The sequence below is a fragment of the Corapipo altera genome, unplaced genomic scaffold, assembly GCF_003945725.1.
Source record: "Corapipo altera isolate COAL_440 unplaced genomic scaffold, ASM394572v1 45, whole genome shotgun sequence".
NCBI lineage: Eukaryota > Metazoa > Chordata > Aves > Passeriformes > Pipridae > Corapipo > Corapipo altera.
The window spans coordinates 11,231,808-11,256,185 of NW_020884877.1; the positions used below are offsets into that span (position 1 = coordinate 11,231,808).

The 24,378-nt window shown below is 34.5% G+C and overlaps 1 protein-coding gene across 1 annotated transcript in view; it reads left to right on the forward strand.

The window, feature by feature from the left end:
• The window catches only part of TTN (titin), a 237,924-nt gene that overhangs the window by 96,566 nt on the left and 116,980 nt on the right, over window positions 1–24,378 (forward strand). Inside the window, exons 120-155 of the mRNA XM_027637206.1 lie at window positions 471–548; window positions 1,333–1,407; window positions 1,572–1,646; window positions 1,925–2,008; window positions 2,255–2,317; window positions 2,622–2,699; window positions 2,921–3,004; window positions 3,949–4,032; window positions 4,415–4,495; window positions 6,509–6,592; window positions 6,790–7,107; window positions 8,894–8,971; window positions 9,176–9,250; window positions 9,464–9,547; window positions 9,753–9,839; window positions 10,354–10,434; window positions 10,639–10,728; window positions 10,942–11,025; window positions 11,993–12,097; window positions 12,311–12,394; window positions 12,746–12,823; window positions 13,037–13,120; window positions 13,348–13,431; window positions 13,653–13,991; window positions 14,604–14,678; window positions 15,598–15,681; window positions 16,129–16,209; window positions 16,853–16,936; window positions 17,636–17,719; window positions 17,931–18,002; window positions 18,955–19,035; window positions 19,531–19,611; window positions 19,812–20,051; window positions 21,213–21,293; window positions 22,702–22,788; window positions 23,116–23,238. Coding sequence (XP_027493007.1) covers window positions 471–548; window positions 1,333–1,407; window positions 1,572–1,646; window positions 1,925–2,008; window positions 2,255–2,317; window positions 2,622–2,699; window positions 2,921–3,004; window positions 3,949–4,032; window positions 4,415–4,495; window positions 6,509–6,592; window positions 6,790–7,107; window positions 8,894–8,971; window positions 9,176–9,250; window positions 9,464–9,547; window positions 9,753–9,839; window positions 10,354–10,434; window positions 10,639–10,728; window positions 10,942–11,025; window positions 11,993–12,097; window positions 12,311–12,394; window positions 12,746–12,823; window positions 13,037–13,120; window positions 13,348–13,431; window positions 13,653–13,991; window positions 14,604–14,678; window positions 15,598–15,681; window positions 16,129–16,209; window positions 16,853–16,936; window positions 17,636–17,719; window positions 17,931–18,002; window positions 18,955–19,035; window positions 19,531–19,611; window positions 19,812–20,051; window positions 21,213–21,293; window positions 22,702–22,788; window positions 23,116–23,238 — 3,630 coding nt within the window. The remainder of the gene's footprint in view (window positions 1–470; window positions 549–1,332; window positions 1,408–1,571; window positions 1,647–1,924; window positions 2,009–2,254; window positions 2,318–2,621; window positions 2,700–2,920; window positions 3,005–3,948; window positions 4,033–4,414; window positions 4,496–6,508; window positions 6,593–6,789; window positions 7,108–8,893; window positions 8,972–9,175; window positions 9,251–9,463; window positions 9,548–9,752; window positions 9,840–10,353; window positions 10,435–10,638; window positions 10,729–10,941; window positions 11,026–11,992; window positions 12,098–12,310; window positions 12,395–12,745; window positions 12,824–13,036; window positions 13,121–13,347; window positions 13,432–13,652; window positions 13,992–14,603; window positions 14,679–15,597; window positions 15,682–16,128; window positions 16,210–16,852; window positions 16,937–17,635; window positions 17,720–17,930; window positions 18,003–18,954; window positions 19,036–19,530; window positions 19,612–19,811; window positions 20,052–21,212; window positions 21,294–22,701; window positions 22,789–23,115; window positions 23,239–24,378) is intronic.

Genomic DNA, 24,378 nt, shown 5'->3' on the forward strand with positions numbered 1-24,378 from the left:
AATTAACTTTTTGCCCAGAACAAGTTGATGTTTTCCCTGACACAGTCACATTTGTTGATGTGCACATTCCAGGCATTTCTTTCGATTCCTGACTTATTCTTCTCATCTTGTTCCTTTCCTTCTCACTTTCATATACTTGGATCAGGGAGCAACCTCCAGTTTTTTGACTCTTATTTCCTCCTCCTCAGCTGTTGTGATGGGGAAGTTTGGGGAGCTGAAGCATTCTGATGAACTGACAGTTGACCAGTATATGGTATTAGAGAGATACAACAACACACATGGACAAAACATGTAATTTAGAGCAAATGGTACATATGTATCTGCACAGCACTTTCTGTACTGTATGCTTATCTGTTATTGTCATATAGAGTTTGTAAGAATTGCTCTTCATCTTCTCCATCCATCAATTCCTCCCTCTCTCCATCTATCCATCCACCAAAAAATACTAAAACTAATAATTTTCCTTAAAGAACCAACAGTAGAAGAATGGTCTGAAGAAGAAACAGAGGAAGTATCTGTCTCCATTCACAGAGAAGAGGTTTCTGAAGGTATGACAACAATTCAGGAATACTAGGCAAAACCAAAAAAGTAATTTATAAAAATACTTTCCCTAACTTACAAATTTTAATACTAAGAATGTTTACGATTTCTATTACCTGCTTTTGAAAAATGTAGTAGTTAATCCTGTTGTGATATAGGGAAAATAATGAGGTATCTCTTGGATATTGAGATCTATCAGCCCTTTTTTACAAAAATCCTCTTTTGGAAGTTCCTCTTCCACCAGGTTGCTTGAATGAAATAAAGGTCCTTTAGGATATCATGGTGCCTGTGATTACTCAGGCAATTTCAGCATAAATTGACTGTATTGTTTCCACCTGTAAGTTTATTGGTGGTAACATGATACTGTGAAGGACAATAAATAACACTGATTGACTCAATTTCTGTTCAAAGGCACACCATAGAAAGATTTTTCCAGGGTCAGCTTTTGTCAAGGAATTTTCTTGGTATTTAGGAGAGAAGCTTTCTCAAAATGAACAAATTCCAACATTAGTGAACTAGTGAACAGAGGAACAGATTGAGCATTTCATATTCCATGCAAATTCAAGACGAGAGCTCAGTCTCTCAGTTGCATTTAAGTTGCTTGGAATGTTTCCATTGGCCTCAGAGAGAGCAGGATGGCTTGAGTGCAGATTTTGTAATACCAGAGGTATCTATTAGGAATGCACACTACTTATCCATGTCTTACTAGTATTTTGTTGCTTACCAGGGCAACCATAAAGACAGTAATATATGTCAAGCACTTAAGTATTTTTATATTTTACTCTTTCAAAGTGACTGAAGAAGAGTCTTACTACATAGAGGAAACAGTAACAGTTCCTAAAAGAGAGGAAGCCCCAGCCACAAAAGGTATCTGTTCTTTGCACTACAACATGTTGGTTGTTTCATTACTCAACGTTATGTTGCCACTCTATGTTTACGTCCATTTGTGGCTTTTTTGTATGAAAGAAATATGTTCATGTTGTAGTAATACTATGCCTCTGTGTAAAACTATATATTGTAATTTTTTAAAGTGCCTGAGAAGTACAGGAAAGTTGTCCCTGAACCAAAAGTCCCCACTGCTCCTAAGGAAGCTCCAGGAGTTAAAGGTATAAATGAGTTCCTCAGCCCGGTGATGTATCTTCAAGGGGATTATGTTTGTCTTACTGTCCTGCTTGTACATGTTGACACAAGTAGTGTCTGCTTGCAGTGGTGAATGCTTGTCTCAAATTCTGTCTTATACTTTGAAAATTATTGTTTCTTGTACCATGAAAATTATTGTTTGTGCTAACTTGGTAAAATACATTGTGAAGTAGAAGGCAATTTCAAATGTTACATCTTAATATTCTTTCTCATCTTCCTTCTCATCTTACTCATTTTTCTAAAGTTCCTGAAGTTCATAAGAAAGCAGTTCCTAAAGAGAAAGTACCTGTCCCTCTGTCTAAAAAAATGGTGGCTCCACCAGCAAAAGGTATAGCAGTTCTTGTTGCAAAAAAATTGTTTTGCTGTATTCTATCTTTAACATACTTGCATGTTGACACAAAATATATCTCCCATATCAAATTTCTTCGACATTAAACATGTACTTATATTCGTTTGTCTACCATGACACCTGTGACCTGTGCTGTCTTGATGAGATTTATTTTATTTCATCTTCTATCTTATGCCTGTTGATGAAATCAATCAAATTTTCTAAAGTTGCACAATCTTTTTTAAGAACCTGCAGAAAAACAGGTGCCCACTTTTCAGATCGAAGTTGAAGAACCTCCAGCAACCAAAGGTAAACAGAATATTATGATCATGGAGATTCTTTAGTTTGGCCTAGCAGTATTTGTGTTTAGGCATTTTACTTAAATACAGTTTTGTTTGTTAGTATCTGTAACCTCTGTCTGGATCTCCCCTGTCTTTGACTATTTACTCATTTTTGTGCTATGGCTGTAAATTACTCTTTCCTGCAGTGTCTCGTTTTTGTTGCTGTTGAAGTTCACTTAGCACTTTCTTTTTAAACAATCAGAATAAGTAGAAAAAACATATATCTGTATTTCAAGTATTGCAATAAAATAATCTTACACGTTATTTTTAAGTGACTGAAGTGCACAGGAAAATTATCACAGAAGAAAAAGTTGCAGTTGCTAGAAAAGAGGAGGCTCCACCAAAAAAAGGTATATAATTTTCAGAGTTACACAAGAGAAGTCTTGTTTCAGAGTAGTGGTTTATATATATGTCTAGTTGTCTAATATAAACTGTATTGTTCAGTGTTTGCTGTCTTTTTTTTTTTTACTTGAAGAAATGTCAAGTCTCTACATTTGTGTTTTGTCATCTGATTATATTAATATACTGTGATTAATTCAGCATCTTTTAAAATAAACTCTTTTTTAAAAAGTGCCAGCAGTGCCCAAGAAAGCTGTGCCAGAAGACAAAGTACCTGTTCCAATTTCACGGAAAGTGGCAGCTCCACCAGCTAAAGGTATACAAAAGTCCTTGAAAGTAGAGAGGGCTTCTAAATATTAGATGTCCATGTGCATTGTACTCACAATCTGACTGGTTAATCAAATCTCTCCTGATTTGATTATAAATGAAAAGGACCTTTGTCTTCTCCCCTGAAAAGAATGCAGAGGGTGACAGAATAGTCATACACCTGCATTCCTTGCATTTTCTAGCTATTATTTAACTTCATTGATCACTGGGTGCTTGAGTGCCTTGCAAAGCTGAGTGAAGACATTTACTCAGTGAAGAAGTTAAATAAATTTGAACACATTTGGAAAAAAATTATCAGTATCTTATAACATTACCAATATTCAAGTGATAGGTCTCAAAATTACAAATATGTCCTCTGTTTCTGTGCTTTTCTTGTGTTTGAAATGTGATTTTCTTATGTATCCTGTATGTGTGGTGTTCTGTGGTTGAATTGCATTTCTGAAGAGTTTGGAGGCTGAATATTTACATCTTACTTTCATCTCAATCATTCCATCTTACTTCACAATATGTGAATATTCTGTTTGGTTTTGATTTGTTTTGGTCTACGTATCTATTACTCTAATATTATGTGTCTTATACTAGTACATATTATTTTAATATTTAACTGCATTTCTGCTGTTACTAAAACAGTGTTTCAAAGTGTCTAATTTTTCTGAGCAATTTATTTCTGCAACCTGCCAAATTACTGGTCTTCAAAATACTTAATGCATATCTAGCTACTATACATTAAAGCTTCAGCTGGTCATTTTCTCAATTAATTTACATGTCTTTATGGTCGTATGTCTCATGTGACTGTTGTGTTTATTATAAGTGTATTTTCTATGTATTAGTGTACTACTTTCCTGTAATTTTGTCTGTTATTCTTTTTCTGAACTTCAGAAGGTGTGTGATTTCTTTTAGAATTTAGTATTCTTACAATTACTATCTTTAAAGTGCAAGAAGTGCAAAAGAAAGTTGCCAGAGAAGAAAGAGTATCCGTTGCTGTTCCAAAAAGAAAAGTGTCTCCACCACCAGAAGGTACTCCTGCCCATGGATTAATCTATGAATATATTGTCCTCAAGCAGTATGACCAGAGTTTCAAGCCTACTGTTCTGGCACCTTTCTTGAGGTTCAAATTTAGAATCATAGAATAATTTAAGATGGAAAAGACATTTAAGATCATTGAGTCCTATTGTTAACCTAACAGTACCAAGCCTATCAATATGATTCCCCATAGTCCCAAGCGAAAGTTTACAGAGTCTTTGAGAAACACTACAGACATTTTCACCAATTACTCTGAGTATGGGAGGTGTCAGGAAATAATAATGATTTTCATAAGAAACTCCAAGTGGGATATTTATTATTGTACATGATATTGTACCAGAGAAAAAAATATTAATGTTAGACTCTGTCTTTGAAGTACCAACAGAAGAAGAACACTGGGCTATTTCAGAGGAAGTATCCATTTCTCTCCACACAGAAAAGGAGATTTCATACACAGGTATGAAGACTAAACAGATTCTGTGTCCTGTCCAAATTTACATCTTGTCACCTACTTTAAAAAAAAAAAAAAACAGAGAGAGAGAGAACAAAAGAAAATTTCGCGTCCTTTGCTTATTACCAGTCTGTCATGAAAGTGAAGATTGTAGAATAGCACAAGACAGTATTCCATTCTCATAAAAGACTTAATTCTTTCCTCCTGGCTCACTGCTGTTGTCATAGGAGAACCCAAATATTTCACTAGGTCCTGCTTCACAAATCTTGCCACCTGTCCAGCCTTTGAGTGGAAACAGGACAGCCTTTTCTTTCATTTATATTAACATACTTTCTTTTCCAAAACCAAAGCAGATCCTTTCCTGTTTTCTAAGAGCAATTCCTCACCTAAATCTGAAGGTCAAATAAAAAATCATTAGCTCTACTGTTGCCTACATGGCTGAGACACTTAGCACGATCACGTGATGGATCTGCCTGCTCAAGGGCTTTGAACAAAGTGCACAGCCTTTAAAGAAAATTCATTGCTCTTTCACTTTTGGAGACCATTTATTGATTTGTGAAAAATGGCCCACAAGATGCCTCACACTTACTACTTTTAGACCTGCTACTGTTGATAAATGGTATTATCATATTCATATAATGAAAGATTAATACAATCAAATCAGTCTAAAGCTAAATAATCTATTTAGTCTCTAATGAGGGGGGGACAGGCATATCATGAGTAGTTAGACAATCTTTGACTGGTTCTCTGTAAAGCAGGTCTAATTTGCCAGCTGGTCCGGAGAAAAAAAGGTCAAAGCAGAAGGATGTTAAATACAACAGTTCTCCGATGAGATACCAGGCAGAGGTGTTTTAGCTGAAACAAAAGAATCCAAAGGAACCCGAGTTTTCTGAAAAGAGCACTCATGCACAATGCAGTTTGTGTTACCAATTCCACCAAAGTGACCAGTTCCAATCAGTTTTGGTTTAAGATTTCAAATGCAAATATACCTGGCACTTTTAATTAAATATCTAGCAGGACTCTACCAGAAAATACTTAAAGAGCTAGACAGTCTTCACATTGCCTCAAAAATAACACCCACTTGGCAAGCATCAAGACTTGTGGCAGCCACTCATCTATTCTCAAATCTATCACTGACAGAAGGATTCCACCTCAGAAAAAAATCTCCAATCTGTGAAGAAAAGGCCAAAGTTATTCTCTAACTTGACAAGTCTCCCAGATGGTAAAATGGCAGGGCAATTTTCTGTGCAGTTTCCAGCTATATTGACATCTGCTTCAGAAGACAACATCCATGCACTTCTGTAAAAGAGAATATGCTGCTTAAACATAGCATGCATTCTGTCCTAAATGAATCTTAAATACTGAATTTATCCACACCTTAATCTTCTGGAAATTTTCCTGCTTTTATAGGGAATGGCTTCTTGCCATGCCTGAACAAACAAGCCACTTTGTAAAGTAATTGACAGAAGAGGAAAAATACCTTCCTCACTGAGCAATTAATTCTTTTGCCTTTAATTAGCCTGGAGGTCTTATCTATTGTTAGTCACTCTCAAAGTTTTTCTCCAGGTGCTCCCTCACCTTCATCTATGGTTTTCTAGAGAAATCTTTTGTTGCCAGTGAAGAAGGACTCTTGGCCTATTCCTGAGGTAGTGCAAAGTGTCACTGCTAAGGAGAGGGGCTGCTACAGTGGAGAGTGAAATTTAGTGATTTTGAAATTGGATGGATTTGGATTTTAAGTTCTGCCCAGCAGCAAGCTTAGCTTCACTGTTGGCAACATTGGATGAAGGAAGAATCATATCGGCTGCTTATATTGGTATCTTGAAAAGTTTGTTTTTTCTTAATTGAAAAGTAGTCTAGTGACTCCCCTAACTACATGTCTAGTGTCAATAAGAACACTTGTCTTTTACATGTCAGTCATGTGTTTGTAAGATATCTTTTTCTGTTTCTTGCCAAGAATATTTTTACTTTTAAACAAAACATCTAAAAATTCTTAAATGTAATTGTAATGTATCTTTTAAGTGCCTGATGTACCAGAGAGAGCTATCCTTGAAGAAAGAGCACCAATTTATCCTCCTAAAAAAATGGCAAGACCACCAGCCAAAGGTATACTGGATAGAACATTGAAATATGTTATAAATGTTTTTTGTGTCTTATATGTTCTGTGTACAGTGAGTACTGTTTGTTTTCTGTGGAATGTTCTTCCTTTGGTTAATTCCTAGTTGCCAACGCCTTGTGATCCTTATTATTAGTAAGATCTATGTGCTAAATTTTAAGGTTCTTTTCATTGGTATCTTTTCAAGTGCCTGAAGTACGCAAGACAGTTGTCCGAAAAGAAAAAGCATATGTCGAAGTTCCTCAGTATGAAGAGGAAGAAGAAATTCCAAAATATGAGGAGGAAGAAACCACCAGATATGAGAAGGAAGTAATCCACTACGAGGAGGAAGTTCACCGTTATGAAGAAGTTAGTCACTATGAGGAAGAAGTTCCTCAGTATGAAGAGGAAGAAGTCACACATTATGAAGAAGAAGCTGCTTATTATGGAGAGGAAGTTGCTGAATATGAGGAGGAAGAGTCAGAGGTTCCTCAGTATGAAGAGGAGGCTCCCCCACCAGTTAGAGGTATACTTTAGGGTTTGTGTGAGAAAAAGTAGTATCTTTTCATTCCATTAAAATACCAAAGCTTTGTTTTAAGATGTTCTGGTGTGCTTTACAGTCTACCTTTTTTCAAGATGTTTCTTGATTAGTTTGTAGTTTAGAAAACCTGTAATGACTGTATGTCTACTCTTTACTACTACCTCTATAAATTTAAATGTTCCATGTCATAGATGTTCATTCCTCTTTCATATGAACTGCATATAACCCACTAAGAAAATTTAACTGAGCTTAATTTCATCCTCATTTGGAATCCACTTTCACTATCAGACTGTGCTTGAAATACTTAGAAATGCTTATGTGATATCTGCAATCACAGACAAAAAATATATTTGTCTAGAAAATAGATAGGCTATGTGATTTAGGAACACAAATCACATTGAATTCCACTCACAAATCTTTGAAAACCCTATGGTTGATGTCTATTTCTGTCCTAAAGGGACATGAAAAAAAATGATACAAAAGTTTTATTGAATATCCACATTTAAATACTCTTAGTTGTAGGCATTTCCCTTAGGACTAATTTTTATGGTACTGGTATACATTTTCTACATTGTTAGTACAGGATGAACTTGATATTCACTACTTAGGAGAACTAGGTCATTCCAAGACCTTCATACATGATAATATAAAGATATGAATCATCGATATCTGATTTTCCAAAATTACATAATCATCTAAGAGTATTTAAAAATGCATCCTTTCCAGTCCTGATCCAAATCATTCCATAGTGTCTTTTCCCCAAAAAGAAGTTCAGAATTTCTTTTGATTAATTAGTGAATACCAAAACTATATTTAACACTGTTTGCAGTAGAATTTCGACACATTGATTGGCATATTTTTCATAGTTGAGAAAAGGTGAGGCTGCACACCTCAAAAGCCAAGTTAATCCTGAACAGGAAGATTAGTGTTGGTTAAAATTTCCTTTGACTCTGTCATAGTAGCTAAGTTTAATGCATACATGCTCCAAACTTCCTTCAGTAAGCTCAGAGCCAGTGGGACTCCTGTCATTGTAAAACTTTTATGAATATTTCTGAGGGTTGGAGTACAAAAAGAAGGTTAGATACATTTTAGTTGAAACCTTTGCCTCACTGCAGTTAAAGGGAAAGTCTGTTGATTTCAGAAGAATTAAGTGGGCTTTTTTAAATGTTTCATTTACTCAACAAATTTGGTATAAACTGCTGGATACTTTTAATGTGTCCATAGTTCTGTGCTTGAAGTTAAGTCAGGTGATAAACTAGATGTGCTTGGGTCTTTTGGAAGAAAATCAGCAATTTATATTTAAGACATATACAATAACATGATGAGATGCAACCTATTAAATACCTGAGTTGCTACTTTAGGATCATAGTTCTAGGGAAAAATATGGAAAAGTAGTAAAATCACTAAATATCTAATACAACAATTCAGTAATTGTTTGTTACAATGTTTGTATTTTTGCAAATTTCCCACTGTGACACTTTACAATCTTCTTTAATAGCTGCTTCTAAAATGGCAAACTCTCTCTTAATCTTCTGATCTGCAAAAAAGCCCTTGAAGTTAAAAACATATTTATTGATGGTCTCATTGGCTGAGCTGGGAGAATGGACATAATAGCAGCTAATATAATATTTGCTCTTTTATTTTGTCTTAACAGTGAAACCCTGTTAAATCATAGCTGTATGTTTTGAGTATGTATTTGTATGTCTGTTTGCATTTTGTGTTCCCACTGTTATAGAAGTAAATACCTAAAACATTAATGATATCTTTCAAGTGCCTGAGGTTCCCAAGAGGCCTGTTCCAGAAGAAAAAATACCTATTATGAAGAAAAAAGAAGCTCCTCCAGCAAAAGGTATATATCTTCTCTTTATGTTAGCAAACATCCTCTGAATATGTAATTCATGTTATATTTCAGCTACCTTATTGATTATTACCTTTTTCTGCCCTTTTTGGAGGGGGCTCTTCATATGAAATGTCTGTGTTGCTGTCTTTTTTGTTTCATTTCTGTTTTGAGTACCTTGTGGTTTATTTTTTAACCAAAATGATGTTTTTGAAGTGCCCGAGGTGCCAAAGAAACCTGTACCTGAAAAGAAAGTCCAAGTGCCAAAGAAGGAAGCTCCCCCAGCTAAAGGTAAATCCACTTGTAATTACCTGTGATCAGAAAGATTCTCTAAAGTTCATTTATCTTCTCACTTGTTTTAAAAGCTAGGATAGTAAAAGAATTGTTACTCTTAAGAATTGTAGTTCTTTTTGTTTGTGTTTAATTGTTTAGTGTGACTGGCTTGCATGTCACCTTGTTTTAGTATCTCATGCCAAGCTCAATTTTCAATAATATCTTACTAAGTTCCAGAAGTGCCAAAGAAACCTGTTCCAGAAGAGAGGGTTCCTATTCCTGTACCAAAAAAGAAGGAAGTTCCACCAGCCAAAGGTATATCAGCTCTTGACTGAATGTGTTACAAAAATATTTAAAAAGTCAGTTTATGTTCATCTTTCCTCTTTTAATATAATGTAGAACGAAGAAAGTTTTCTAGTCTTGACAGTAATTTGTCATTCGACTTTATTGATTTATATCAATGTTCTTTACGGTATGGTTCAAAAATGAAATGCTTAAGCTACAATAATATTTTTTCAAGTGCCTGAAGTACCAAAGAAACCTGTGCCAGAAGAGAAGGTACTTGTCCCAGTGCCTAAAAGAGTGGAAGAGCCTCCAGCAGCCAAAGGTATACACCAGTTTCTGGTTCAACTCTGTGATTCTAGTTTTGTTTCTTCAGCTTTAGAAATCTGCCAGTAATAATCCCATTCCTCAGCTCAGTGTGTTTGAACCTCTCGCTGGCCTATGTTTGATCAGAACACTGTGGTTGTGTCTGTTTGTCATGGATGCTACGCTTATTCTATGCTTTGAAAATGTCTGTGTTTGTGTATTGTATTGTCTCTGTCTTTTGGATCTCATATTTCTAAATAATTTCAAAGTACTTGCTGTTTCAAAAACACATGCTTCAAAAGATAAACAATGTACCTAAACAGCAAGCTTCCTCCTTAGCCTTATGACACCAATTTGTAATGCTGCAGTCTATGTGTGTTTGTAAGTTTACATATGTGCATAAATCTATGGATAAAATTACGCTAACTTTCATACAAGATTAGATTTTACAATAAATGTGTGGTTATCTTATCTTTTTACCATGTCTCATCTTACACTGCAAATTAATTCCTTAAACAAAAATGTCTTTTAAGTGCCTGAAGTGCCCAAGAAAGTTCCAGAAAAGACAGTACCTGTCCCTGTACGTAAAAAGCCAGAACCTCCACCAGCCAAAGGTATTGATTCTTATAACTGAACATATAGACGATGCTTCTTGTTGTTTCTTTATCTTTGTTATTGGAATGCAACTGAAATATTAGAGCAGTTTCTGACAAATGTACTTGCTAATTCATACTCTTTAGCTTCTGTGTAAGTTGTCTCTCATTTTCTGATGTTGTGTCCAAGTTTTCTACAATTAAACACTATCTTTAATGTGCCAGAAATACCAAGACCTCCCAGTGAAGAGGTACATGCTTTTGCTCCTGAAGAAGAAGAGGAAGAGGAAAACGTTCCAGAGGTACCAGCAAGAGGTACACCATTCCTTCTTGAAGATTATGAGAGCTTTGTTCAATTCATTAAGATCTTCATCTCCATTCATTGTTAAGCTTGGTGTGAATCTTAATTAACCTTCCGAGGGGAGTTTTCTTATTCTTCTTGGTCTGTGTGCCTTTGTTCTGTGGTTTCTGTGGTTTTGATGTTCTAAAAGCAATTCAAAATTTCTTATCAAAACAATATCTTTAAAGTGCCAGAGGTGCCCAAGAGAGCTGTCCTAGAAGAAAAAGTACCTGTTGCAGTTCCTAAAGTAAAGAAAATTGCACCGTCTAAAGGTATATAACATCATGTTGTATGCAGATAATTCCTCTCCCTCTTATTTTCATATTTCAGTGAAATCTAATTTTAAAATTCAATTTATACTCACGTAAAGTCAAATTCTTGATTCTGGCACTCCACTGCTTCCCTGTAGTGAGCAATGCTAGGGCTCAGACATGGCTTGATTGTCTATTTTGTTATTGGTTTCAGCAGGCTGAAAATCAAGCCTTGAACGACTTGCTTTTTTTCCCTTTTAAATGATCACTGTGAATTAAATAATTCATTGTGATATTATAATTCAGAACTAATTTTTAAATTAATTTTCATTTAAATTAATTAATTTTAACTAATTTTAAAATTAACTAATTTTTCAAATAATTTAAATTTTGTTGAAACAGAAAAGCACAATCTGAAATAAAATGTTATTTTTACCTGGAAATTTTTCAATTCAGGGAGATCACTCTTATGTTTACCTTGAGAGTATGCTAAATTCTCAAGTTTTTTAGCTAAACTTATACAAAAATAAAATCAATTCAAAACTGACTATAGAAACAACCAGATTATATACCCTAAATGTGAAATTCAAGGAGGAGGCAGACTATTACAAAGGCCACAATCTGGAGCCAAGAAAAATTCTACCTGAGCAGCGGAGATTTTTAGGAAAGCAGACATTGGAAGGTTTTTATGTTAAAAAAACCCCTAATCTTCCTTAACGTCTGGTTTGTAGCGTATCTTGATAATATTTTCTGTTTACAACAACACTGTGGAATTAAGAATTGGGCAAAATAGCTATTCCTCATATAATCCTTGTAGCCAAATTGCACTTTGCTGCTGCTAGGGAGCAAAAAATACCTAATAGTTTCCCCTATTTTTTTTACTGTTTTATTACTGTTGTTATGTTAAAATTGCTGTCCCTGAGTTTTATGTTATGAATTTTTCTTTGTGATGTTGTGAAGTAAAGTTCTTAAAATAATATCTTTAAAGTGCCTGAGGTGGCAAAGAAAGTTGTGTCTGAAGAAAAGGTTCCCATTTTTGTTCCTGAGGAAGAAGGAGAGGAAACTATTCCAGAAGAAACTGTACCAGCAAAAGGTACACGATCTTTTCTTGCAAATTATTCATGACATCTTTTGTGTTCATTAGTATTCCTCTTTATTTCTTGTTCTAAGCTCTACATAAATCTTAAGAATCTTTTTGGGGAAGCTTGTCGTCTTGTTTCGTGTTTTTAACTTGTTTCATGTTTTTCATGCTTTTACTGCTCTGAAAGCAATTTTAAAATGTGTTTGCAAAATAATATCTTTAAAGAGCCAGAGATTCCTAAGAAACCTGTCCCAAAAGAAAAAATTCCTGTACCCACTCCTGAGAAACTGGAGCTTCCTCCAGCAAAAGGTACATAAATTAATACTTAGGAAAACAATGTGTTGTTATTTTCATTCAGTGTCTCCATCTAGTTTATTTTGTTTGTTATTTATGTTAGTTTTCTGTCTGTGCTGCCTTTCTGTATTCATGTCTCAAAGTACCTGTCGAATTCCTAGCTGAAAAAAAGCTCTAAAATGATTTTACATCTTCAAGAAGTATGCCTATGGATGTAAAGTGTCTTTTGCTTTAATTTCTGTATCATCTTTTAAAACTACATTCTGCAGATCAGCTCTTATGTCATTATGTCTGTTTGTATATGTTTTGTGTTCTCTTTCTCATACTACTGGTGGATGACATTGTTAAAATAAAATGTCTTTAAAGTGCCTGAGATGCCTAAGAAACCCATTCCTGAAGTAAAAGAACCTGTTCCTAAAAAGGTGCCAGCTCCATCAGCCAAAGGTATTGCAGTTTGTAAATGCTGTTATCGTTAACTGATAATATTCTTCGTATAAGTTGAGTTTAGCAAGGGACATTTTAGTATCTCTGTCTTGTATTACATTTGTCACTATATTGTTTGTTTGTTTGTTTGTGAGTCTCTGTTCTAAGCTTCTGGCTTGGTGTCTATTTATAAATTATGGAAAAGCATACTGAAGTTAGGTCCTATCTTTAAAGTACCCAAGATGACTAAGAAGGTTACACCTGAAGAGAAGGTGCTTGTTGCTCCCCCTGAAAAAGTGGAGGTTCCAGCTCCAAAAGGTATATGTAGTCTTTATAATAAATATTTATGCTAAAAATGCTCTTGACCCTCTTCTAACTTTTGTCTCTGTTGTACAAGATTTCTGCTTGAATTTATGTTAAAACTCTTCATTTTCAATGTTTGCATTGTAGAACCATAAACCTCTGTTTCTTGTGCTTTTTTACGTATACTGCTCTAAGATGGTTTGGTTTTTTTAAATTCCTAAACAAAATCTGTATCTTTAAAGTCACGGAGGTGCGTAAAAGAGCTGTTGCAGAAGAGAAAGTACCAGCTGCTGTGCCCAAACCCAAAGAACCAACACCGACTAAAGGTACAGATATATTTCTTCTTACTTCTCCCAAAGATTTGTTTTTCCTCTTCATTCTAAAATCTTTTATAATATATATATTGTTTCAGAAGAATGGTTTTATAATTTAACTTATGCTTGTGGTTATTGTGTACATTTTCTGGTTTTTTGTGAATTATCTTGACTAACTGTAAAAAAAAAAAAAAAAAAAAAGTCAGATAGTAACAATAATACTGTTTCTAAAGTGCCCGAAGTATCCAAGAAACTTGTCCGGAAAGAAAAAGTCACTGCTCCTGCTCCTGCCCCTGCAATGGAGAAGTATGAATACACATATGAAGAGTATGAGAAGTATGAGACATATGAAAGCATTGAAGAGTTTGAGCAGATTCAGGAAGCTGAAGAAATTGAGGCATATGAGGAACCTGAAGAACCTGAGGGATATAGGGAGATTCAGGAACAGGAATATGCAGAGGAGGCCGAGGAAAAAGATATCTATGGAAAGTACGAATTTAAGGAGAAAGAAGAGATCTATGAGAAATATGAGGAGGTATATGAGGAGGCTTACGAAATCCAACCAGCTATAGGTAAATCAAGTCATGATTTCTTTGTTCTTATAGTGTGTTGTTTCCCGTTACTGCTTAAGCCTCCTATGGGTATTTATTTATATTTTGCCTTGTTTGTAGTCCTATGGTTGTCTGTTGCTGGTAATGATAAATCAATTCAAAGACTGTTTCTATCCTACACCTTCCTAAGGAATTCTTCCCTTCAGAGTGAAATGGGAGGGTTCCCCACCTGACTGCCCAAGAGTGAGTTAGTGTAGATATGACACAGGCAGAGAAATTTATAATTTTCTGATGTAATTCAGCTTCAACATGAATTAAATATTTCTTTTGCATTGATATTTGATTCTTTTGCCCAGTTTAGCTCCTTTGAGTTACAGAGATATTGGAACTCATGTAAAACTTTCCTTTCCATCATTTAAATTATGAGTCCTCATGTCGAACAGAAAGTGCATCTGCAATGTACCAAAAGATGTAGGCTGATACTCCTTTGTTTTGTTGTTCAAGAATTCTGAGATTACCACTCGCTTTTTTCTGCATAAATTATGAGATGAGTGATTGCCTAGTTTGCTGTGTTTATATCTGTTGTAATTCCTCATAAATAATTTACAATCCACAATGAAATATCTTTTAAAGTGCCTGAGTTGCCCAAAAGACCTCTGCCAGAAGAAAAAGTACCTGTTCCTAAAAGAGAAGCTCCACCAGCCAAAGGTACCTCAACTATTAGATACATTTGAAAACACAAGTCTTCTGCCTGTGTCTCTGAATCCCCAAATCCAGTAATTTACCTATTCTGATTTGACTGCTAGATCCTTAACTTTCTTTCACAGTACAGTCAAAAGAAGTGAAGTTACTAAAAAAAAAAAAAAAAAAAAAAAGTATTTCTTTAACAAACCAAAACTGAGACAAATTTACTTCCTGGAGGCAAAATTTAATTTTTGCCCTTACAATATGTGACATTTCATAGCTGCCTGCAGAATCCTAAAAAACTAGAACTTTCTTTAACCTAATGATGTGCTGAGATGTATGCAATCTTAGCAAGTGTTCTCTGTATCAGGCTTTACAAAACCTAAGTGTCATGAATAGCAACTGTCAGTGGATGCTAGTACAGTAACTGTACTAGTCCAGAATTTTGTAATTTTCTGTTCATAGCACTCATTTTGCCAGAATTCATTTCATGATAAGTTCTACAGTTGTTTCTCATATGAATTCTCAGAATTAAGTCAGTGGGCAAAAGTGGATTTGCTTGCTTGTTTGTTTGTTTTTACAGAAAGGCTTGGACTTAGTTGATAGGAAATTAAAACCTTACTGTATTCCCAGCTGCCATTATTTAGAGCTGATAGTTCATGAAACTAAATGTTAAGGCTTATCCTAGCCAAGAATTTACCCAACAACAGCAGTGTTTTTCTTTCGTTGAATACAAAAACTCTAGCTATGTGAATCCAAGCAAACTAGTCCAGACAGGTGGCCTATTTTGTATTATGTACATGTATATATGTATTATATATATATATATTTGTGTTTTGCTAAGATTTCTGAGTCTTTGCATTGCTTGCTTTTTGTTTAACTTCTATTCTTGCATAATACTCATACTGCAAACATTCTTAAAAAACCACCGATGTCTTTAAAGTGCCAGCGGTGCCAAAGAAACCTGTTCCAAAAGAAAAAGTACCACCTCCTGTTCCTAAAAAGGAGACGACTCCACCAGCTAAAGGTATACTTTCTCTGTGTTGTCTTCATGGTATATGAACTCTAATTTCAGTCTTTTGTCCTCATTATTTGTTGAGAAACCTGCATGTGTTTTATGTCCCCACAGTGGTTTTTTCATCTGTTTGTAACTGAATATTTTTTGCCTGTTTGTTTCAAGTCATTTGTTGAAAACGTGAGTCACTTTAAAAAATGAGTGTTTTGTCATTAAGCTGCACATGAAAGTAGTTCAGAAATAAAGAATATTTTTATTTCTTCTGAAAAGGAATCTTTCAAGAACATATATTTTTAAACATTATTCTTTTGTCTAATCTTCAAAATTAACATAGATATCCTTTCAGGAAGTATTTAATTCTTTGATGTTTCAAGAATCTTCCTTGTTAGATTTGCTCTTCTTCTTTCTAACTTCTTCCAAATAGCTTTGAAAGCCCTAAAAGTAAATTATATCTTAAAGGACCAGACGTTCTCAAAAGAACTGTCCCTGAAGAAAAGAAACCTACACGTACACCTGAAATAGAAGTTCCACCGAAGAAAGGTAAAGGAGGTTTTGATATGAGATCTTATGGAAATATTTGTGCCATTTTTTCTAGCTAACATCTTTTAAAACGATTGTTGTGTCCTTTACACCGTTGCAAGAGTACCCAGTCTCAAGTGGAAATTCAGCTCTCAGTGATATACTGTAAACTCTGAGGCAAATATTTCAGACCTGTGCTAGACAGTAAATCATTGAATTATGAATGAAAACGCTGAGGAGGTCTTTCTAGTTACATTACCAGTATGTAAACCTTCAATGCTTTTATATTTGTAATATATAGTTGTGAATTGAGTTTAAACTGGGATTTTGAAACCAATATATGGGTCATGAAATTGCTGAAGTAATAGGGTGAGAGCCAGTAAGTTTAAGACATTAAAGCTGTTACACCTATCCAAAGGAAAAGCATGACAATTCAGTGAGGAAAGCAAATGGATTATAATCTTTGAGAGCAGAAACTATAAATTTCTTCACATAATTCATTGTTCCATCGAGACAATTCTAGAACTGTATTGTATTTCATTCTCAAAAAGGCATGGTATTTGAGATCTCAAAGGGACTTAGTTTTCTCGGTCTATTTTTGTTTGGGATATTAAAAATGACAAATTATTCTGAGGTTACTAAAAGAAAGCTAATATCTTTGAAGTTCCTGAGTTTCATAAGAGAGCTGTCCTTGAAGAGAAAGTACCCATCATTATCCCTAGAGAAGAGGAGCCTCCTTTCTATGAAGGTACAACAATTACACATCTACCAAACAATAAATTGCAGAGAATATATCAATTCATGCCCTACATTGTTCTGTGAAATATGAGATATTTTCAATTAATTTTTAAAAATATTTAGAAGTATTTTATATCCATGACTTTTAAACCAACTCTCTCCCCAAATTTAGATGTAGTTCAGCACTTTAAAAATTTAAAATTTAAAATGTTAAACTGAATTTAAAAATGGAGTTTAGCATTCTAAAAATGCTAAACTTTTCTCCTGTGAAAATAAGAGAAAGAAATGTAAATAAGAGAGAAACTAAGTTTCTGATCCAGGAAACACTTTAATCACACTGGAGCAAAGAAATGAACTTAAGTAGATAATGGTTTAAGAGCCATCCTAAGCAACAACTAATTTTTGAGCTGGGATAGATAGTTAACTCCAAATGAGAACATATGAAATTCAGTTACAAACTCTATCTAATACATGAAACTAAGTAACTAGAAACTAAAATTAAACATTTGTATATACTTGTATTTATTGGGAGTGGTCACTTCTAGCAGGCGTAGGTAAATGATTAGGCTGAACTGAGATATATGAATGATTTATGTTCAAACAGCTCCTTGTCCATATACGCGTCTGCATTTTTGCATTACAAGTTGTCTTTCTACTCTTGTCTTGTAATCAATACTAAAATATGTAAAATAAACTAATATCTTTAAAGAACCTGAAGATTATGGAGAAGTTCCAACAGAAGAAAAAGTCTCTTTTATTATTCCTACTGAACCAGAAGCTCCAACAGCTAAAGGTACACCAACTCTTCAAGCTGTGTAGAGCAACACATTCCCTACAAATTAGTTATTCATCTTCATCATTCCATCTGTGTGCTAATCTACTATTAAATGTGTTCATTCTCATGTTTCCTTAGACACTATGTGTCTGTCATTGCTTCTTTGTTACTTACACTTTGTATATTATAATGTTCTTTAAAAAATGTAATATCTTTGAAATATCTGCAGTGACAAAGAAAACTGTCCCACTTAAGAAAATACCTGCTACTGTACCTACAGAAGAAACTCCTCCAGCTAAAGGTACAAGTCCTCCAAATGGATTTTCTCTAACCTCTTTTAAAAGTGAGGTACCAAGTGAGAAACCCAACTTGCTTGTTTTTCTTAAACAACAAAACAAGGTCTTTTGTTAGCAGCTGCTCAAACAGACTGATACATTCTGCTCCAAGAATTTAAAATTTAGAAAGACTAAATTAGACAAAGAAATTTAGCAGACAGGAGACTCATTAGTAGAGCCAGGGATTAGCCTTATATTTTTTTTACTTCATGTCTCTTTTTTTTTTCCTAAAATACTTTGACAGTATATTAGAAAAAAATCTAAAACGTTGTGGCAGCAGCTTGTTTGCAGAAGGACTCTTTGCAGTCATATCAGGGACTTTAGGAAAGTCAAGATTAAGATAATACTTTAAATTGGGACAAAATACAGAGCCACAAAAGATTTTTCATAGCAACATAATTTTTGTAGTAGAAATCCAGCACTAAAGAACTCAATAGGTGTTGGAAGCATAATAATTAGTTAATTGCACTGGAGTTTAGCCTTGCTTTTATGGGTAATTTTGAAATTTCAAAAAATAAACTCCTTTAGATTGCCAAAATACCTTAAAAAAACCCCAACCCAACCCAAACAAAAACCTAAACAAACAAAACCAACAGAAACCCCTATCAAACAAACAAAAAAAAAACCACAACAAAAATCCATTAAAAAAAAAAAACAAACTGCAGGAAAACCAAACAAACTAATAAGAAACCCAAGCATAAAAAATCCTACTATCTTTTCAGAGAAGAGCATATTCAGACCTGGAAGTGCTAGGAGTAAGAAAAACAATGAACTCCAGAAGGCAAAGTTGTTGAGTTGTATTCACAGCTTAATAGGGTGTATTTTTTGTATTATTCTAGTAGAACTTTTTTGTTGTTTTACAAAACTGTATTACTTATTTCATAGTGCAAATTTCTAAAATAAACCAATATTTTTAAGTTCCTGAAGTACCAAAGAAAACTGTCCACAAAGAGAAAATACCTCCTGCTCCACATAAAGAAGAACCTTCACACTTTACAGGTACAAGAAATTTTGAGTGGGATTTGAAGGATAAAAAATGTTTTCATACATAAATTTGTAATTGTTTTAAAAGCATTCTGCTTATCATGAACTAAGGTTTACTTAACAGCTTTGGTTAGTTACGACAGTATAAAATTAATTGTTCTCAAGGGGAAAATTAGCTGCTACTTGAGATCAGCCCAAAGGAAAAAAAAATAAAAATAAAAAGTGACAGAGCTTAGACAAGGCCTTTTGCACTCGAGGTAGTAGCTCAGTTTAGGACATAGCACACATCTTTCTCTTGACAAGCTGCAGAAGTCATATCAGGGTAGAATAAGAGATTTTTTTCATTCCTTATTTGAAAGCATCCTCATTTTGGTGGTGGATATAAAATAGGCCTGTGTATCTTAAGAGGAGCTTGAATATTTGTTTATATTTGTTCTTTATCTTATACATTGTCTAGTTTTCTGAATATATCCTAAGTTAATTTAAGTGTTTAAACTAATATCTTTCAAGTACATGAAGTGTATGAGGAGATGCACATAGAAGAAGAAATTTCTACTGTTCAACAAAAAGAGGAGGCTCCAGCACCTAGAGGTATATATCTTCATCATCTCTTCCTGCAATTTACTAAGTCATGAACTCCAGGAAAATTAAATTATTCATGTTCATGGTTTAGTTCTTGTTCAAAGTAATTAATATTTCTATTCATTCTTTTAGTACCCTACTTATACAAAAAGCTTGAGATTTTTTATGATTTCTCTTTCTCTCCTTAAAATGAACTAATATCTTTAAAGTACCCACGGTCATTAAGAAAGCTCGTCCAGAAGTGCCTGTTGCTGTGCCTAAAGAACCAAAACCTACTCCTGTGATTAAAAAACCAGAACCTACTCCTGTGTCTAAAGAACCAAAACCTACTCCTGTGCTTAAAAAACCAGAACCTACTCCTGTGTCTAAAGAACCAGAACCTACTCCTGTGCCTAAAAAACCAGAACCTACTCCTGTGCCTAAAAGACCAGCATCTCCACCATCTAAAGGTACTCTGAGAGCCTAGTAGAACTGAGGTCTTTTGCTGATAAATATCTTTACTGCTTATTACACAGTTTCTGATTTAATAGATCATGGTCCACTTGCATCAGATTTGAGGCATTTATGTTGTATGTGTCCCTGTGTATGTTCCTTAACTTGTGTCTAATTCATAAAATTAAAATCAGTAAATACCTTCCAAGTGTGTGAATTGCCTAAGAAAACTATTACTGAAGAAAAACCTGTCCTTCTGCCTAAAAAGCCAGGAGCTCCATCTGCCAAACTCCTTTCTCTATGAGTTTCATCTGTCCCTTGTATTGTTGTTGTCAAAACATTAAAAATTAGTTGAGTTTATCTATTTCTTGTAACCAAAAATAACCTAGAAATTGTATCAGGAGCTAGACAAAAAGGGACTAGAAAAAAAGGAAAACTCTGACTGAGTTAACATGCAGTGAGATTTACAGAACAAGCATTTTCACTTTGTGGGTACTATGAACAACCTCAGAAATTCTATCAGTACTCAAGCAAGAAGTGTGTGTACTTCCTGTTTCACACCGCTCATGTTAAACTTAGCGGTCAATGGATTTAATTGTGAAATAGAATTGGCACAGAAACCAGTTGTTACAATTCATTCAGGTATTCCAAAAGTTCTGTCTGAACTAGCAGTTTGTGTGGCACATCTCCACTGCATGACAAGAAGTCAGTTCAGACTTGTTCTTTGCCAGATAGAACCATGAAGACTTTTCACAATTTGTAACTGTTGTCAAAGCATCCTTATATATCTATTTGTTTTGTCTTATTTCTATGTATTGGATGTTTTATTCTTGTAATTTTTCAAACTACAATAATTTCTTTAAAGTGTCCGGGTACCTAAGAAATTAATAGATGTTGCTGTGCCTAAAAAGCCAAGAGTAACACTATCTAAATCTTATATGGCAATAATGATAACTTTCTGAGGAGATTTCTCTTTCTCTTGGGCATTAGTGTTTATAGTAAAACTAATTTATAAAAATCCTAGTAATATGTAATAGTATACAACATTGTTTGCATGTCATATCTCTCTTTATGTCTTTTGTTTATTTTCTTTCTGGTGTGGTTCTTGTGATACTCTTTCCTCTTAATAATTTTAAATGCTTTAAATATTAAAAAAATGAATGCTGTTTTCCTTAAAGTGCCAGAGGTGCCCAAGAAAATTCCAGAAGAGAAAGTAGCCACTGCTGTCCCTAGAAAACCAGAACCACCACCAGCCAAAGGTATGTTGCACTACAGAAAACTAAAATTTGGAAAAGGGAAAGAACCTTGATTGTGCAGATTAGTTATTTGATTGTTTGTTCGTGTTTTCCTGTTACTTTTATTTTCTGTGCCCACAGTTCTATATATGTTACTGTTTTGAAAATTCTTTTTTTCTGATTCGTGGCTGTAATCAGTGTACCAGTATGTTAGAAATATTGATGTGGCTGGGCAGAGAGATGAGACTGACACTTGAGAACAACGGGAGAAATCTTAAGAGAAGAGGAGAAAAGAGGGCCTCTGTGATGTGAAATACTCCTGACAGATAATGAAAAATTAGCCCTAAAAGAGAGTATAGGATAGTGATACAGACGTCTGATAGAGGAGAAAACCCTCCATGCATAGGTGAAAAATTGATGTCATGAAGCCATTACATACAGAAGAATGTGACAAGGAATACAAAATGGACAATGTCAGTCTAAGGGAAATAGAGATTCAGGAAATGGTTGAACAAAACAGAAAAATAATCTAGTGTAGAAGATGACACTCCAGAAGACTTCAAGGTGTCTCCTCAGATTATACAAGGGCATAAAATAACCCTAAGGCAATAAATATGTCAAATGAAAGGGTCTATTAAGAACATTTGCAATTCTACTGAAAAGTTTTGAACGCAACTGTAAAATTCTATGTAATAACTGAAAGTAATCTCTTCCCTAAAGGGCGTGAAGGACCCAAGGAAGTAGTTGTAGAACAAAAATTCAAAGTTGTTGTGCCTAAAAAGCCAGAAGTTACACCAGCTAAAGATACCTGACATTATGACAAAAGTAACAGAATCAAAAAAATCACTCTTTTATTGTTTTAACAATATAGAACACAGTATTTAAGACCTCTCTTAGCATTTTCTTCTGTTGTCAAAGTTTTTTCAAGTGAACAAATATATTGTGTAATAAAAATCGTTCTTTGTAGTTGTGCTTTCACTAATAGTGATCTGCTGTTATGCTTTAATGTTGTTTATAAAATTCTCATAGTATAAAGTTATTGATATTTTTCATGTTCCTGAGATACTAAAGAAAGTGGTCCCAGAAAAGGCTTCAGTTAGAGTATCAAAGAAACCAGAACTTCCACTGACTAAAAGTAGCTGCTGTACACAAGAAAACCCCTTAATTGTCTAGGGTACTATTTCAACATGGTGGTAATTTACTTTTACTATAAATGTATTATAAAATATTTTTGTTGTTTGAATTGTAGTTTTTGTATCTGTACCTCAGTGAGGCAGCAGAGAGAATTTTCTGTAGGCAAAGGTAAATTACATGTTCACATACAGAACCACTGATGCTTTTCATGTCCCTGAGATTTACGTTTTCTTAGTGTCTGAACACTACAGACATATCTTTGAAATGCATAAAAATAAAATTAATAATTTTTTTGAAGTGCCTGAGGTGCCCAAGAAAGTGATTTCAGAAGAAAAAATACACATTGAAGTTCCTAAAAAACCAGAACCTGCACCACCTACTAAAGGTACATGTTCAATAGTGATGAGATTGCACACAATCTTTAATCTGTTTCTTTAAACACTACCCTTAAGTTTGTGTTATCTGCTTTTTTTATACTCTAATATTTGTAAGTGTTACAGATTGTGTTGTCTTCTTCACTTGTGAATAGATCCCAGTAAGCGACAACAGCTACTAATGGTGTGCAAATAACAATAAGAAAAAAAAACCCAGACCATTTATCGGGTTGGGGTTTTATATGATGGTGTGTTATTTTTTGTCTTGTGCCTATTGTTGCCTTTTTAATTCCTATTCTTCAAACTCCTAACACTAAAACAAACAAATGTCTTTAAAGAACCAGAGGTGCCAAAGAAAGTTGTTCCAGAAAAGAAAATACCTGTGCCTAAAATACCAGAACCTGTGGTTGTCCCAGAACCAGAGGCTGCACCTGAAGAACCAGAACCTCTACCAAAAGAAGGTAAATTTCAACACTAACAAAATAACAAAAACAATGTTTTTCCTCTTTTCTTTAATATTATAATTACCCAGGCCTTCTGTTTTCTGAGATTCTATGTTATACTTGTTCTATCCACCTGCATGTGTGTGTGAAACAGACATACATGGTTGTTTTTGAAAAATAGGGGCAAATCTTGGGTGTCTGAATTGTCCATATTTTATATTTCTTCTTACAATTTTCGATTATTCTTATTGTTCTACCTGCTTGGGTTCATGAAAACAACCACAGCTAATATCTTTAAAGTTATAATAGAAGAAAATACCCATTCTAGTAGCTGAGGGCAGAAGATATCAATATGATTGAAATTCCAGAAGCTCCGTCAAGAAAAACTAGATGCCATCACTGATATTTCTTAAAAGTATCTTCAGCTAATTGCCTGCAGTGCTATTAATATCTTTTGTCCTGTCCATTCTGCTTGAAATTATCATGGATTTTACTTACTGTTTAAGTTATACTATGAGTGCATGTGTGTACGTCCATATGGGGGCATGAGTTTTGTGAGGGGAAAGTGTGTGTGTACACTTGAGAGGAAAGAGAAAAAAGCCAAGATGTCATATATTCATCATTAAAAAGGGCAACATAAATTATCAGTACCTGAACTGTTTTTAATATTTTCATTACAATTGTGGTTTTGTGTTTTATGATTGACTTAATTTTGGCGTGATTGTCAGTGCCATTGTTAAATTTAGAACTAATATCTTTTATGTACATAAAGTGGCCAAGACAACTTTCCCAGAAAAGGAAATACCTGTTCCAGTTTCCCGAAAACCAAAGTCCATTGCAGGACCCCCAAAAGCAAAGCCTCAAGAGGTGGAACTGCAAGAACCAGAAGTGGCTAAAGTGGCCCGAAAGCAAAAGGTTGTAGTGGCAACTCAAAAACTAGACCGTTTTCTGACATCTGAGGAACCCGAGACTGCTTTGACATCCCAAAAATTAGAATCTGTTGTGGCATCCCAAAAACCAGAGCATGCTGTTGTGCTTGAGAAACAAGAGTTTACTGTGGTATCTGAGGAACCCAAACCTGATGCAGAGCCCCGAAAACTAAAACATGGTGTGATGCCCCCAAAACAGAAGCCTGTTTTGGAACACCAAGAACCAGAA